We start from the raw sequence: 16,033 nt of genomic DNA on the forward strand, positions 1-16,033 counted from the left end.
CACTTTCATCTTCCAACAATGTAAGCCCTTTTCCTGAAGACAAGATACGGATAAAGTACTATCTTGTGACTTCGTTCCAACCATCGCTACTCCCCTTTGGTGCTGTGATGGCTTAATTCCAGCTTGTCACATCATGAGTGAGGTTAGAGGAGAGCTGAGTAGCCCTCACACACACACTGGCTGTGGTCAGAGGTGAGGGTGGCTAATAGACAGCGCTCATCCATCATGGTTCTCCACAGAGCTGTCAGGGGCCTGGGGAGAAGAGCTGCCACTCAGGGTGTGACTTACAGTCATATACATTTTTACTTATGGGTGGTCTTGGAAATCGAACCCACTACCTTGGTGTTACAAGTGCCATGCTCTACCAACTGCCCTGCAAAGTACCGTTGTTATTAACGTTATCAAGCCGCCCTCTGCCATAGTGGTGCCCAAAAGTTGTGATAATCCCAGTATTTTTTAACAGCGGCTAATGACTATTTCGCTGAAATTGCAATATAGCAGCTTGGAAATAAAATGACGTAGGCAAATATTTAGTAGGAAAAAAGTTTGCTATCATTATCATGTCGTAAAATGTACTTTAGACAGATGGCAATGTTGTCATTAGCTAGTAAAATGTGTATATAAAATAAAATAAAATGGTCTCGACTCAATCTATGCTAGCTAGCTAACATTATACTGTATCTAAAGTCATTCTGGCGACATCAAAATGATGACAAAAGGTTTTCCAGAAATGATTTGCCTCCTTTAGAAATGTAATTGTATTTCCAAGCCACTCTAATGCACTTATAATTATATATCTTCTTATAATTATATATCTTCATCACTAGAATCCTCAGGCGGGCATCAGTCATTAAATGAATGTTCCAAACAATATTGTGAAAAAAATGTGCAATAGGAACTCTGTGTTCCATGAAGTGCTAGCGTGGACTTTAGGGGCTCTATTTTCGGCTGGCTTTAAGCCAGTGAAATTGTCAAACACACGCTCGTTTTGACCTGTTAAAGCATAGCGCCAGATTGGTAATTTACCTGTTTTATATGAGCTTGCTTGCGTGGGAGGGGTGGCAATATCTGGGGACATTTAAGACCAACCAAAAGCTGGTTTTAGCTGTAACGAGGTTGGTTATGACATTGATTTTGACAAGGGAAGCACAGCCTATCCAGCCGTGTCACACAGTGCCCATATACGAATGGAAGCTTGTGCTTTTTGTGCCCTTACACCTCATATTTAGAAACAAATAGTTTTTTCCCATTTCGTTTCATGTCATTAAAAAACAAGCATAGCCTCCCTTCTTCTCAGTGAAGGCGTTTTTTTTGTCCCGACCAATGCAGTCACCAAGTAGTCAGGATCGATAAAGGGTTTGGCTTGTGACCCAGCTGGCAAAGAGGAATCGGCCCAGAAGCGGCCTTCTTCCAGGGGGCTGGAACTGATTGAATCGGCACGGAATCGGCTGTCGGACCTAGCCCAGAATCAAAATGAACGACTGCCCAGAATCGGCCCAAGAACATCAGGCTGTTTCTGTCTACCAGAATTCAGCCAACTTTGCCGGCATCTTACCAGAATCCCCCCAGAAGCGGCCCAATGCAAATTTAAATAGATGTATACACAATTACCCCATTTTAGTCATTTTAAATATTACTATTATACATTTTATACATTCAAATTATACCCATCCACAAAAAAAAACATTTTGTGTCAGGCAACGCTTGGTGACCGTGTCAGCGTGCATGCGCCTGGCCCGCCACAGGAGTCTCTACAGTGCAATGGGACAGGGACATCCCGGCTGGCCAAACCCTGCCCTAACTCGGACGACGCTGGTCCAATTGTGCATCGCCTCATGGGTTTCCCGGTTGCAGCCAGCACGGGGCTCGAAACAGCATCATTAGCAACACAGTTTGCACTGCGATGCAGTGTCTTAGACCGCTGTGCCTCTCGGTAGTCTCCATCAACAAAGTATCAAAATACTAAAATACTGCACAGGACTCTTAAAAAAATATATTTTAATGTTAATTGTATTTTTTGATCACAGAAACAATGAGAAAATCTGGAAAAATAATAAAAGATGAATTATATAAAGCAGCCCGTGTAATCATCTGCCAGAGAATAGCTTCAATTGCCCGAGTCCCAAGAAATAAATTTGGGCCAGATAACTCTCACCGGAATCGTCCCGAGCTCAATCCTAGCCATAAGTAATACTGCTGAAGGCGGCCCAGACTCGGGCCACATCACATCAGCCGAATCTGACTCTCACCCGGAATCGTCCCAGATCCACTGTGCTAGCTGGGGAGACTGCTTTGTAATGAATCTTAATCACCAAAGCTTTATTAAAAGATTAAGTTTGGCAGCGGCAAAACAGTGAGTGGACATCCCCTTTTTATCTATGTAGGCTATTACATGTTCTTCCCCATCTCCTGGTCTTATTTTGGATGTGCATAAAAAACCCTCCATGTAGGCTACATGTCCATATACCCATCATGGAAAGAGAGATGATGTTATCCGGTGACACTCATATTTAAAAACATTGAAGTTATTTTCCTGTAACAATTGCTTGTTTTCCATTTAGTTTCATTAAAAACCAAGCCCTCAGTAGGCTAGCCTTACCCTACTTTAACGAAAGCTGGTTTCACAATAATGCGTCGGATGTATTTCTTATCCTGGCCATGCATTCGAAGTAGCCTATCCATAAAAGGTGTCTAAATGGTCTACTCGTCCTGCTTTTGCATTATTCACAGTTAAGATAAGCCTACCTGCTCGGCTTGTATCCATTCCAATTTCCAAACATGCGCTCCTCCAAATGTTTTTAAATGATTCAGTCCTATAATGCAGTATCAACGGTAGGCCTAGGCTATGTCTTGCTTATTGAGAATGTGCCTCACACATACTATACATTTTACAGGAGCCTAGTAGTTTTTATTTGAGGAGAAGTGCAATGACAAAAGGCCTGTACTTGTTAAAGCCAAATACAACAATAGTGACTGTCAACACCAGACATTTTATTTAACACTTATTTAACTAGGCAAGTCTTATTTTACAATGCCGGCCTACACTGTAACCTAACGCTGTTAGACTCAGCCGTTCTGCATAGCACTATGCAATAGGTTACCTCCATCATATTGTAACCTAACGCTGTTGGACTCAGCCGTTCTGCATAGCACTATGCAATAGGTTACCTCCATCATATTGTAACCTAACGCTGTTGGACTCAGCCGTTCTGCATAGCACTATGCAATAGGTTACCTCCATCATATTGTAACCTAACGCTGTTGGACTCAGCCGTTCTGCATAGCACTATGCAATAGGTTACCTCCATCATATTGTAACCTAACGCTGTTGGACTCAGCCGTTCTGCATAGCACTATGCAATAGGTTACCTCCATCATATTGTAACCTAACCCTGTTGGACTCAGCCGTTCTGCATAGCACTATGCAATAGGTTACCTCCATCATATTGTAACCTAACGCTGTTGGACTCAGCCGTTCTGCATAGCACTATGCAATAGGTTACCTCCATCATATTGTAACCTAACTCTGTTAGACTCAGCCGTTCTGCATAGCACTATGCAATAGGTTACCTCCATCATATTGTAACCTAACGCTGGTAGACTCAGCCGTTCTGCATAGCACTATGCAATAGGTTACCTCCATCATATTGTAACCTAACACTGGATGTTTGTTTTTTTACTGTTGCGGTCAGTTGTTACTGTAGCATATGCAATATAATAAACTGTATAATCAATTCACAATGGACTCGGACAAGAATAGTCCTTGCCCCCAGACGAGTAGATGACAACGCAAAGACCATCAATAACCTACAGAACTTGAGACAAACACATACAATGTTAAGCAATGGAACACCTTGATTCACCAGTTAGTGGCCAAGCCCAAGTCACCCCTATGACAGGCCTTTCGGGCCACCAGCAGGTATTGCGCTCATAATAACGGCTGTGAAAACACATTCCCAGTCCTACAGCGCTACCGCCAGCACTTAGATTTACTATTGCGTTAGGTTTGTTAAAATAGAGCACTAGAGCTTCTATTCTGCTATTGTATTTCTATACCTGTTGGAACAATATGCATTATCAACATGCTTGCTCCAGCTTTTTAATGTATTTTATTAAAGGAGTAACGGTATTGATGTGAAACCTGCAAAACCAGTCTATGAGGAGAAGTTGAGTAGAAGTTGTTTTGGTAAGCAAGTCTGGTGAATGAATGTCAAATGGAACTAGTTCCGGTACAAGAAAACCTTTTTCTGTAATTGGTCTGCCCTGTCTCCTCACCTCTCTGTCTGGCCTGTATGAAGAGACAGGCCCGGGGTCTAGATAACATGGGGCGCGTCCACTCCATATCTCTCTCTAAACATCCCTATTTCTCGATTTTTCTCTCCTCATCCCTCCTCATCTTTCCTCATTTCTCTCCCATCTCTCCCTATCCCCTCCCCCCACTCCTCGCCATGCCTCGCAATCCCTCTCTCCCATCCCTTTCTCCTCATCATTCTCCCTCCCTCCCTATCATCCAAACCTCTCCTCATTCTTCCCCATCTCTCCCCTTCTCCATCTGCCACATATCCTCTACCGTTGTGGCTCTAATGGCGTATCCTTACTTACGGATCTCACATCCTCTTATGTCCGCAGACATACTTCAACGATAATATCCTCACCCTGATCCGGACGCTGGTGACTGGGGGAGCCACCCCGGAGCTAGAGGCTCTATTGGCCGAAGAGAACGCCCTGCGAGGGGGCTACAGCACGCCACAGACACTGGCCAACCGAGACAGGTGTCGTGTAGCCCAGCTAGCCCTCTATGACGGGCCCTTTGCCGACTTGGGGGTAAGTGGATGTTTAAACCGAGCGGACACATTTTTGCACTCCCCAGTAGCACCCAATCCTGCCTGCTCGCCTCCTAGCGGCACTTAATACAAAGTGAAGAACAGAGAACACGCAAGAGGGGCTCTGTTAAGGAGGAGGAAGGGAGGGTTCTGGTGTGTGTTATGGAAAGGAATAATGCAGCTGTCTGAGAATATCCCATGAGTTATTTTACTTTTTCATTTATCAGTGTATTGTTTATATATCTTGGATTAAATGTTTTACAGTTGTTGTCAATAGTGTTTCAGATTCTGAAGCGGCCATATTCTGAAGGGCCATGTCACAAAGTGAAAGGATGTTGTTCTGTGTCATTTCCTGCATGATTTAAATGTCCTTTACACTGTATATTGTTATCTCCACAAAAACACTCAGCAGAACGTATCAAGGGCACTGCAGTTTGACATTTGCAAAGACTTGAATTATTTTGTCACTTAGATAAATGATGACACTTTATTAGAAAACACACCCTGATGTTTTTTTGTCATTTGTTGTTTTCCAGGATGGCGGTTGCTATGGAGATTTGTTTTGTAAAGCGTTGAAGACGTACAACATGTTGTGCTTCGGAATATACAGATTGAGAGACGCTCACCTCGCCACGCCTAGCCAGTGTACCAAACGGTGAGACCGTCGCTGTGTATCTTTAACATCCATCTCTCTCACCTCTCAAGGCAGTTAGTGTCACAACATTAGCTGTTTTAATATCAGCAATTGTATGATTGTCAGTGGTGGAAAAAAATACTTAATTGTCCTACTTGAGTAAAAGTTAAGATACATTAATAGAAATTGACTCAAGTAAAAGTCACCCAGTAAAATACTACTTGAGTAAAAGTTTAACAGTATTTGGTTTTAAATATACTTAAGTATCAAAAGTAAATGGAATTGCTAAAATGTACTTAAGTATCAAAAGTAAAGGTATAAACCATTTCAAATTCTTTATATTAAGCAAACCATGCAGCACAATTTGATTTATTTTTTTATTGACGGATAGCCAGGGCCACACTCCAACGTTCAGACATCATTTAAAAACAAAGCATTTGTGGTTTAGTGAGTCAGCCAGATCAGAGGCAGTAGGGATGAGGCAGTAGGGAAGTTATCTTGATAAGTGTGTTAATTGGACCATTTTCCTGTCAAAATGTAGAGTACTTTTGGGTGTCAGGGAAAATGTATGGAGTAAAAATTACATCATTTTCTTTAGGAATGTAGTGAAGTAAAAGTTGGCAAAAATATAAATAGGAAAGTAAAGTACTTAAGTATTTGTACCCCCAACACTCCATCTACTTTGTGCATGACACAACTCATTTTTCTAACAATTTTTTGTATCACAATTCCAGTGGGTCAGAAGTTTACATACACTAAGTTGACTGTGCCTTTAAACAGCTTGTAAAATTCCAGAAAATGATGTCATGGCTTTAGAAGCTTTTGATAGGCTAATTGACATCATTTGAGTCAATTGGAGGTGTACCTGTGGATGTATTTCAAGGCCTACCTTCAAACTCAGTGCCTCTTTGCATCATGGGAAAATCAAAAGAAATCAGCCAAGGCCTCAGACAAAAGATTGTAGACCTCCACAAGTCTGGTTCATCCTTGGGAGCAATTTTCAAACGCCTGGAGGTACCACGTTCATCTGTACAAACAATAGTACGCAAGTATAAACATCATGGGACCACACAGCTGTCATACCGCTCAGGAAGGAGACGCGTTCTGTCTCCTAGAGATGAACTTACCTTGGTGTGAAAAGTGTAAATCAATCCCAGAACAACAACAAAGGACCTTGTGAAGACGCTGGAGGATACCGGTACAAAAGTGTCTATATCCACAGTAAAACTCAGCAAGGAAGAAGCCACTACTCCAAAACCGCCATAAAAAAGCCAGACTACGGTTGCAACTGCACATGGGGACAAAGATTGTAGTTTTTGGAGAAATGAAACAAAAAATGTAACTGTTTTGGAGGAAAAAGAGGGAGGCTTGCAAGCCGAAGAACACCATCCCAGCCATGAAGCACGGGGGGGCAGCATCATGCTGTGGGGGTGCTTTGCTGCAGGGGGACTGATGCACTTCACAAAATAGATGGCATCGTGACGAGGAAAATGATGTGGATATATTGAAGCAACATCTCAAGACATCAGTTAAAGTTTTGTCGCAAATGGATCTTCCAAATGGACAATGACCCCAAGCATTCTTCCAAAGTTGTGGCAAAATGGCTTAAAGACAACAAAGTCAAGGTATTGGAGTGGCCATCACAAAGCCCTGACCTCAATCCCATAGAAAATTTGTGGGGAGAACCTAAAAAGTGTGTGCGAGCAAGGAGGCCTACAAACCTGACTCAGTTACACCAGCTCTGTCAGGAGGAATGGGCCAAAATTCACCCAACGTCTTGTGGGAAGCTTGTTTGACCCAAGTTAAACTATTTAAAGGCAATGCTACCAAATACACATGATGTAAGAAGTGTCTGTCTCATGACATTGTCATAAATTGGGTCACCCTATAGGCTTCAGAACAGGCCACAGAGGCTATAGTCTCTACCGTATAGGCTACATGATTTTATGGAGTGTTGGGGAAGCGCCACAGTGCTGCGTCTCAGAACCATGGAGAGGTGGGCTGGGCATGGACAAGATAGATATTTTGAGCCCCTGTCGTTGTCAAAGTGGGCACTGCTTATCATGGGACGGCATTAAATCCAAATCAAACTTTATTTGTCACATCCACCGAATACAACCTTACCACACAATGCTTACTTACAAGCTCTTAACAAACAGTGCAGTTCAAGAAGAGTTAAGAAAATATTTACCAACTAAAGTTTTTAAAAATTATCAGTGAGTAGCAGCAGTGTACAAAACAAATGGGGAGGGTGGGGGGTCAATGTAAATAGTCCTGTGGCCGTTTTATTAATTGGATTAGTTGGAGGTGTGTCTTGGTCAGTTTGGCCCGCAAAATGCCGCCATCTTCAATCTGCCACTCTAGGTCGGCTGCCTAATCATGCTAAATGGGCGGGCTGGCCCTGCCTTCAGGGCAGAGAAGCATTTTGATTTGAAGTAAATTGTTTTTTTTTTCAAATCTTGTAACTGATTAGTTTTCAATCCCACCCTGTTAACTTTCTATTTTGCAAATAGACACTGACTATACAGTATTGTTTGGTTCTCTCTTCCACTAACTCCTGTCCTGTATACAGGTATGTGATCACCAACCCTCCGTATGAGTTTGAGCTGGTCCCCACAGACCTGATCTTCTGCCTGATGCAGTTTGACCACAACGCGGGCCAGTCCCGGGCCAGCCTCTCCCACAGCTCCCACTCCTCCCATTCCTCCAGCAAAAAGAGCTCGTCCGTCCACTCCATCCCCACCACCAACCGGCAGAACCGCAGCAGCAAGGCCCGGGAGGCCGGCCACAAACAGAAGTAGGTGGATGAGATGTTTGTTATGTGTGTGTATGTCAGTCTGTGTTTGCTCGGGCATGAGTAGTATGTGGTGCCGATGGAAGTTTGGTGTGGATGTTGTGTCTATGTAGGGTTGTGACCAGAGTGTGTTTGAGCGCGTGGGTGAGACACTGTTTGTTATGTGTGTGTATGTCAGTATGTGGTGCCGGTGTGGATGTTGTGTCTATGTAGGGTTGTGGCCAGAGTGTGTTTGAGCGCGTGGGTGAGACACTGTTTGGGTCAATTATCCATATCTGTGTGTTTGTTGGGGTTTGTGTTTTGTTTGTGAGATTTTGTGCTCAATGTCCACATCATGTTTGTTGCAATTTTTGCTCTATAACCATCAGCATGTGGTCCTTGCTCTCAGCCTGCCTCCATAGCTACCATGATCTCATTCATGGAAACGTTGATGTGCATTATTTTCACAAATAATATTTGTAGAGCAAAAGAAAACGCTTCTTATTTCCCGCTGACCTCATTGAACCTGTATTTGAGCATTAATTTAAGAACTCAAGATACCACTGAAAGAAGATGAGGAACCTTGACATAGATAGACCTCTCATATGTTGTCTTGCTACAAAGCCGGTGACCGGTATGCCAGCTATTTTTTGCTAGATCGGTTAGTTTCTATACGACACAATCATTTGACTCGTATTGGCATAGCCTTCTTGTATGTTGGTATTTGTACAAACAGTATGGCATGGTTATGGATTTAACGTGACACCATTTAAATAGACAAAACTTTACAGGTTGTCTATGAATGAGAAACATCATTCGACCATCTGTGTGGACATCTGTCTGGTTATTGTGTCTGTTCTGTCATCGCATGTCCATGTTCCTAGTTCTCAATCTCAAATGGTTATTTTTAGTTCTGTTTTTAATTTGGATATATTTTCCATAGTATGGAATAAGACAATATATACATGAAGTTATATTGAGCGATAAGTCATTATTTTAAAGCTACTCAGAGAATTTGGTTATAATGGTGATATATCATGCTGCCAACACCACTCCCTGAACCGTGTTTTAGGTTCATTCTTCAGATTAAATACAACAGATCAATTGTAATGTCTTAGTGTCCTTTTAAATGTTCCTTAGCATTTACCTTAATTTCCTCTTCAACATTGCATGTTAGGTAAGTGAATTGTAGTTGTTCAGTATCTAGAAACGTAGAAAGGGATAAGGGAACATCTGACAATTAGGGTCGGGGTCAATTCAGTAAGTAAACTGAAATAACATAAAACATACAAAAGTGTAAAAAAATATATATTTTGGCTATGGGGCCTCGTATTAGAAAATAGGATTTTGATTTGATAAATTGCAGACAGTGTCAGTCCTTACATAGAGTACAGCAAGAGATCCAGTCATATCAGTGATTGTGTATTAGACGTGTTATTTGCCTTGTAGATTGTAATACCATACTTAATTAGATTACCTACTTCTCTTTCTGAAGTGCAACAAGGATGAATAGAATGAGCCAAGGTATGCAAGTTAACGATTCTGCATGTCCTACTATCACTATAGCAACCTTAACGTGGGGTTCTAATCATAACTTTGTCCCTGTGGAGATTGTTATGACAAGGGGAGGTTTTGTAGTGTTTTTGTTATTTTCCTGTAAGGATAAGTCATCACGCCTCAGTTTAAGTTTTGCTTTCAAACAACGGAAAGCAAAATGGCTGCTGCTGCCTCTGCCCTCTCCCTGCCATGCCCAGGACCATCTCTGCACTGCATGAGGTCCAACCTTTCTCCTCTACTTATCTTTCTGTTTTACCTCCTTGACACCTTAATTCACCTGATGATGATTTTTCTTAGTTTTCTCTAGACAGAGCCTCTATTTTGTATAATTTCCTTATTATTTATCATGTTTTTTAGTTTGCTTTATTTCAGCTTGAGACAAATTGCATTGTGTGAAAGGTCTGTGTGTTTGCACATATTCTTTCCTATTGAATGCGATCAGATGACTGATGTTGTCCAAGTGTTGGAAATACGTTGTAATCCAGATTCAGTATTACTCTATCAACTAGAGCCACAGAGACAAGGTGTTTCCTATCATGGACGATGTAACACACTTAACACAAACTGTCGACGCTACCTAAATATCATAGCCCGGGTATCGATATGAGTAGGCTCGAAATCTCAAACTGACACCTCCCGAAACGGGAAGGCATGACAAATATGAAGTCTAAAGTGCAGAGGTATATGAGGCATTAAGTTGTGCACTCATAACCCTGTGGTGGTTTTAGACGACAGACATCTTACTTCACCTTAGTTTAAAACATCAAATGCTTGTTCTGTAACACACTAGCCGGAGTACTAAGCTGAATGCCCACACACACTCACATTCACACAGACACACATGCACACACTCACCAAAGTTGAAATGACTTTATTAAATTAAGTAACTGATCTGAAACCTATGGTCCCTCATAGCGTTTTGGATTGGATGGTCATACATGCTATAAAAGACTGCTACTTAAACTGAGACAGTAATATATCACATGACACCATGTAGATTATTGAACACTAACATTTGGTTTTTGCCCCATCCCTCCGCAGAAAGGAAATGGTTTACAGATGAACCAGAAAATGCCTACCCACGGAACATTCAGATCAAGCCCATGAGCACTCACATGGCCAACCAAATCAACCAATACAAATCCACTAGCAGTCTGATTCCACCAATCAGAGAAGTTGAAGATGAATGCTGAAAACCGGGCCCACTTGATGACTCGTGAGAAGTCTGGATGCTCTTTCGAAAGGAGAGAAAGGGAGATGACAAACGGGGATGATGATGTTGATTCATTGGTCCTCACTCATTCTACAGATCAAGGGTTTGACATAAACACCACAACTTGAAGGGACCTCCTATGTGTATACCTTTAATGTTACTTCCATGCTCTACAATGGACAATGTTTTATTTATCAATCTTCCATAGAGATGTACATAATGACAATCAAATAAGGATTGTTCATCCCCCTAGCACTTTTTAAAATTATTTTAAGAGTTGAAAAAGAGAAGAAAAAGTACTTCCTGTCATTATTTGCAATAGTTCACATCTTTGTGTGACCACACTCCATGGCTACTGTAGCTGAGGTTACTACTGGTTGTTGGAGGATGAGGGCCGCGGCAGTTTTCTCATCACAATATCATAACATCTCCAAAAGCTCCAGAAAACCGGCTGGGGTTCACCGCTCACCACTCATACTCCCTGTCTGCTTCTGTTCTATTTGCACAAAAACTGACCACCTTCTTTTGCAACATGACGACTTGAAACATTGATATCGTCCCAAAACAACTACCATCACAGAAAGTGTCAGCTTTTTGGTTTGTTGATTCACTGAATGAAAGAAAAGCTGCTTGTCATTTGGAGAGATGTAATGTGGAAAGATCCATTACGTCATTGCTTAGGGTATGCTACTGTATGTCATCACACTGTTGAGTAATCAATTAATGCATTCCAGTCCTGTAAAATGGGATCATATTGAAAATCAGGTGTCTTGAGACTCAGAGTACAGTAAGAGACAGTTCTTGGATAAGCTGGCTGACAGAGTATATAGCTACGCTGTACTTACATCTGTTCTGGTGATATCACAATGAATATGGATGATAATGATGTCTATGACAGCGTTTCAAGCTCCTATCATCGCATGGTATGTCCCTGATCCCTTCTATAACAATAGAGCGCAGATGAGCACCTTAAACTGAAAACATAAAAGGGATGAAAGAACAATCTTGTCCTATCCCTTATGTGCAAACATGAAAGGGGTGAATGGACAACCTTGTCTCGTCCCTGGCGAAAACATGAATGGGGTGAAAATACAGCCTTCTCTTGTTCCTTGTGTGGACAGACGATGCATATGGTATGTACATGCAATGTGTGTACTGTACATGGCAGTGACGTGTCCCCTCAGTAAGAACATTGGTGGTACATCTGAGTTAAATGCACAAATTGGTATCATCATCATCTCTCCATCAGTGTGTCTGTGATGGTGGTTCAGCCTCTGGGGGAGCGTCATGAAGGGATCAAGGCTACAATCATCCAAGACAAATAGGAACTAGATCTGTCTGGGGGTTGCGGATCAACTAAACTAAATAGACACGTTTCTATACTTAGTCACATCACCGGTAATACACCAACTATGATTGAGCTGAACATTTTTGTTATAAACATTAGCTGTGTGCCCTAAAACTTTAGGGAAAGCTTTTAAGTCCAAACCTTTGCCATGATATCTTTGGCGAAAATTGGGATTTAAGAATGAAAAAATAAGCATCTAATTTGAATGTTTTTTGTTTGTTGAGACATTTGGAGAAGCAATGCCACATATTGCGTAAAATGGGCATCAATGGGTCCTCCTTTGACCAGAACCACTGCCTGGCACAGGGTTGGTAACAGAGGCAGTAAAGAGCTTGGATGTTCTCCGTTGCCAATCCTGATGCCATCATATCACCTCTAAACTCTATGTAGGTAAACGTTAGGGAAAAGCTCAATCATAGTTTGGTTTAAAACGATGCCGCTGATGACTATGAAGAAAGCTGGAGAATGCTGCCTGTGTTCTTCATGTTATCCTGGTCATGGCTCAAGTGTGTGTTCAAAATGGACAGATTTAGTTTTGATCCAAAAGCAACCCAGACAGAGCTGCAGCCTTGGAAATGAGAGGGTCACAGATGATCCAACTAAAAACTAAACCTGGCTACTTTATATAAACAAACATGATTATGTTATATCCATATGAGCTCATTTTCTACTTATTATTACACATGACCTAGTGAATAATGCTTTATGAAAGTAATCCATTATTAATATTACCAGGCCTTTAATTGCATATAAGATTTTTATTCCCAAATGAATTGCTTTATTTAACATAATCCTACCAAAATGATGAATATAAATTCTGAAATACTTATAATTAGACATGCATCATTGAAGAACAGTATAAATCCTCTCTCCTCTTTGCAACAAAGACCATCCCTGAAAGTATAGTCATTATTAAAAGTCGATATTGTATAGGAGATTACCTAAATTTAAGCTTTTGTCTTTAACTGTTGAGTGCTCCTTAAAACGTAGATGGGCTTAGTTGAAGGATCTCTGTAGCTGTATTGATAAACCTTATCGCTGTGTATAAGACTGCTCATTTTCATCGACAAGTGAATACGAATACAGATGTGTGAGTCAAATGGAAATGGGGTAAAACAATCGCAAAAAAACTTGAGTTTCAATGGGTGTAAGTAATACCCAGACAGAGCCAATCGGAAAGGTGCATGAAGCTGGATCTGAGGCGTTCAGCCATTTGTTCTCTTCTGAGGGGGAAACTGTGTGACCTTCACAATCAATGATTGACCTAAATTAGGTCTCTTTCTAAGGAGGGATACACTGAAGTATTTATGTGCGTGTATACTGTATACTGTCATTCTCCATGGACATGTTTCAAACTATGTGACAGAGAGAGATTGTTAGACCATCACCAGGTTGTTTGCAGTGAACATATAGCCATGATAATATAGACAAAAGATCATGCATTTCTAAAGACCTGTCATTAGCGAGACCCCCCCCCCCCCCAAAAAAAAAAATATGTCTATCTAAATATGTTGTGTAAATTCCTCCCATTATATAGATCACATGACTTTCTGAAGCAAAATGACCTGAGCTTTCTGTCTGTCTATTGGGTGTGTTGCAACTCTACTGTGGGCTCATTGACATTGTCCTGAGGTGGACTTTTGAATTGTGATTACATTGTCATCACACTTTGTAGCAAGTAGAATTATTTTCAGAAAATATGTGAGTAAAAATCTATGTATAATTGGGTTGTTAATAATATACTTGCTAGCGTGAAAAATAAGAAATTGATATTTGATACTGACAATTACTTAATTCATTATACATACTATTGACAAAGGACAAAATTATTATTTTGCCATATATGAAAAAAAAAGAAAAACTAGACTTTTGAAATTAAAGATCCTTTTCCACATTGCAACAACAAATTTGGAAAGAGCCGGTGTAATTTGACCTGGTAATATCAACCATCACAGAGATGCAGACATAGGGTAGCACCAATTCAGCAAGGCATATCACAATAAAGAGAGGACATACTTAATTTTACTGTTCTTGTTAAAAATGTTTTTTTCTTATCAGGTTTACATTCCATTTTGTCAGCTCTAGTCAATTATGTTACCATAGTAATATCCATGGATTGTTTGAAACTGTCACTACTGCTTATTGATTGTTTACAGAGTTTTCTTTTTTGTATTCAGAAGTACTTAAATACCACTTTACTCAGAAATCAAATGGTACAAATCACAACCCAAAGCAGACACATACTTACAGAATAGTCCATTTCATTGTATCTAAATGTTTGTTTTGTTTTTTCAATACGTGTACCCACAATTTGTGTGACTGGTTTGACTCAAACTGGAAAAAAAATCATAACACTGGACTGAAACCTGTTCTTACATTCTAAGGTTTTTAAGCTTTATCTCTTTCCAGCGCAAATACTCCACAAATCTAAGGTACTGCTCTATACCATATCATAGGTTTGTATTAGATGTTGAAGTCTTTGCAATGTACGCCTCTAAAGTTTTAGAGTGTTTTGAAGTGCCATGAAAAGTGTTGTTGAACAAGCATCGTCCAGTCATTCACAGGCTCACTCACTTATTCAGAATGAGTAAGGGTTGAGTTAGTTCCTCTCAGAAAGGGAAGTAAATGTATTCGAGTATGGCATCTTATACTGGCATGGGGAACATCCAAGCCATCAATGCCTTCATGCCAGTAGATTGCCAGGCAGTGCTGTAGGTCTAAAGGAGGGCCTGTTTGAAGACCCACTATAGCAAAAAGTGGCATTGAAAAGGAGGGAAGGGTACATGGGGCAGGGACACTGCTCATCAACCTTCAACATATCATACATCTGTGTTGGTCGTACTGTCTGTAGCCTAAGGTACCTAACTTGTTGTTAGGAGACTGCAGAGAGATATGTTAAAACATGTTTGTTGTGTGCTAGAAGGTATGAATGACTGAAGGATGCACAGAGAGCACAGGCCAGGCTGTTTCATGTGCTTGAGAACACCTGTCGGTGTTTTAGTCAACTTAAGAGTCAGGACTATGAAACTTCACACATTGTTTCATATTTTTGTTAATCTATTTTCTTGCTGTAAAGGATGGATATAACTTATTTGCTGGAAAATGTACTAGATGTAATAAAATATAATATAATACTATGGGGGATTTAAGTCTTAACAACACATTGAAATTGCAGTTGGCAATTTTGAAGTTGATTTTGATGGAGGAAAGAAAATGCAGGTTTTTTTGTGGGGGAGGGAGCTGCCTATCAGTTCAGATGGAATTCAGGACATTGCTCTCACATGTCACATATCTGATTCTTTGGCACATGGTCATTGCAGGAATCGGGAGTTTGAAATAGCCTACTTAGTTTTGTCGAAGCGAAAATAGATATATGGAGAATTTGATGGTGCTGAGTTGATCTACCTGACTCTGTCAAATATAATCTGCTGATAAATATACTGTCTTGTACAAAAAGTTTGTACATAAATTGTACATGATTTCTTTTTGTATTTTCTCAAATTAAAATGGATGTATTTGTGTTCTAAAACTGGAACGTCTCCTCGCATTTCCTTCCAGCATTAGAAAATTTGTATATTCCATACAGTGATGCATGTTAGTCTTAAGCACTGTACAGCATTGGGAGAAAATAGACCATAGTCAATGACAATATACTAAAGTATCACAAGGTGTTAATATTCTGTTT

General features: G+C 40.6%; 1 protein-coding gene across 9 annotated transcripts in view; it reads left to right on the plus strand.

The window, feature by feature from the left end:
* kcnma1a (potassium large conductance calcium-activated channel, subfamily M, alpha member 1a) overlaps positions 1-15,883 on the plus strand; it is a 314,116-nt gene extending 298,233 nt beyond the window's left edge. For 6 of the 9 annotated variants that reach the window (XM_065012741.1, XM_065012744.1, XM_065012743.1 and 3 more), the window contains 5 exons: positions 4,630-4,824; positions 5,360-5,478; positions 8,030-8,254; positions 9,726-9,754; positions 10,829-15,883. In XM_065012741.1, the coding sequence (XP_064868813.1) occupies positions 4,630-4,824; positions 5,360-5,478; positions 8,030-8,254; positions 9,726-9,754; positions 10,829-10,980 (720 nt within the window). In that variant the 3' untranslated portion in view covers positions 10,981-15,883. The remainder of the gene's footprint in view (positions 1-4,629; positions 4,825-5,359; positions 5,479-8,029; positions 8,255-9,725; positions 9,755-10,828) is intronic. The other 3 variants (XM_065012747.1, XM_065012748.1, XM_065012749.1) reach the window with 1 other exon arrangement.
* Positions 15,884-16,033: the final 150 nt, after the last annotated feature.

This window comes from Oncorhynchus nerka, linkage group LG28 (genome assembly GCF_034236695.1).
Source record: "Oncorhynchus nerka isolate Pitt River linkage group LG28, Oner_Uvic_2.0, whole genome shotgun sequence".
Lineage (NCBI taxonomy): Eukaryota > Metazoa > Chordata > Actinopteri > Salmoniformes > Salmonidae > Oncorhynchus > Oncorhynchus nerka.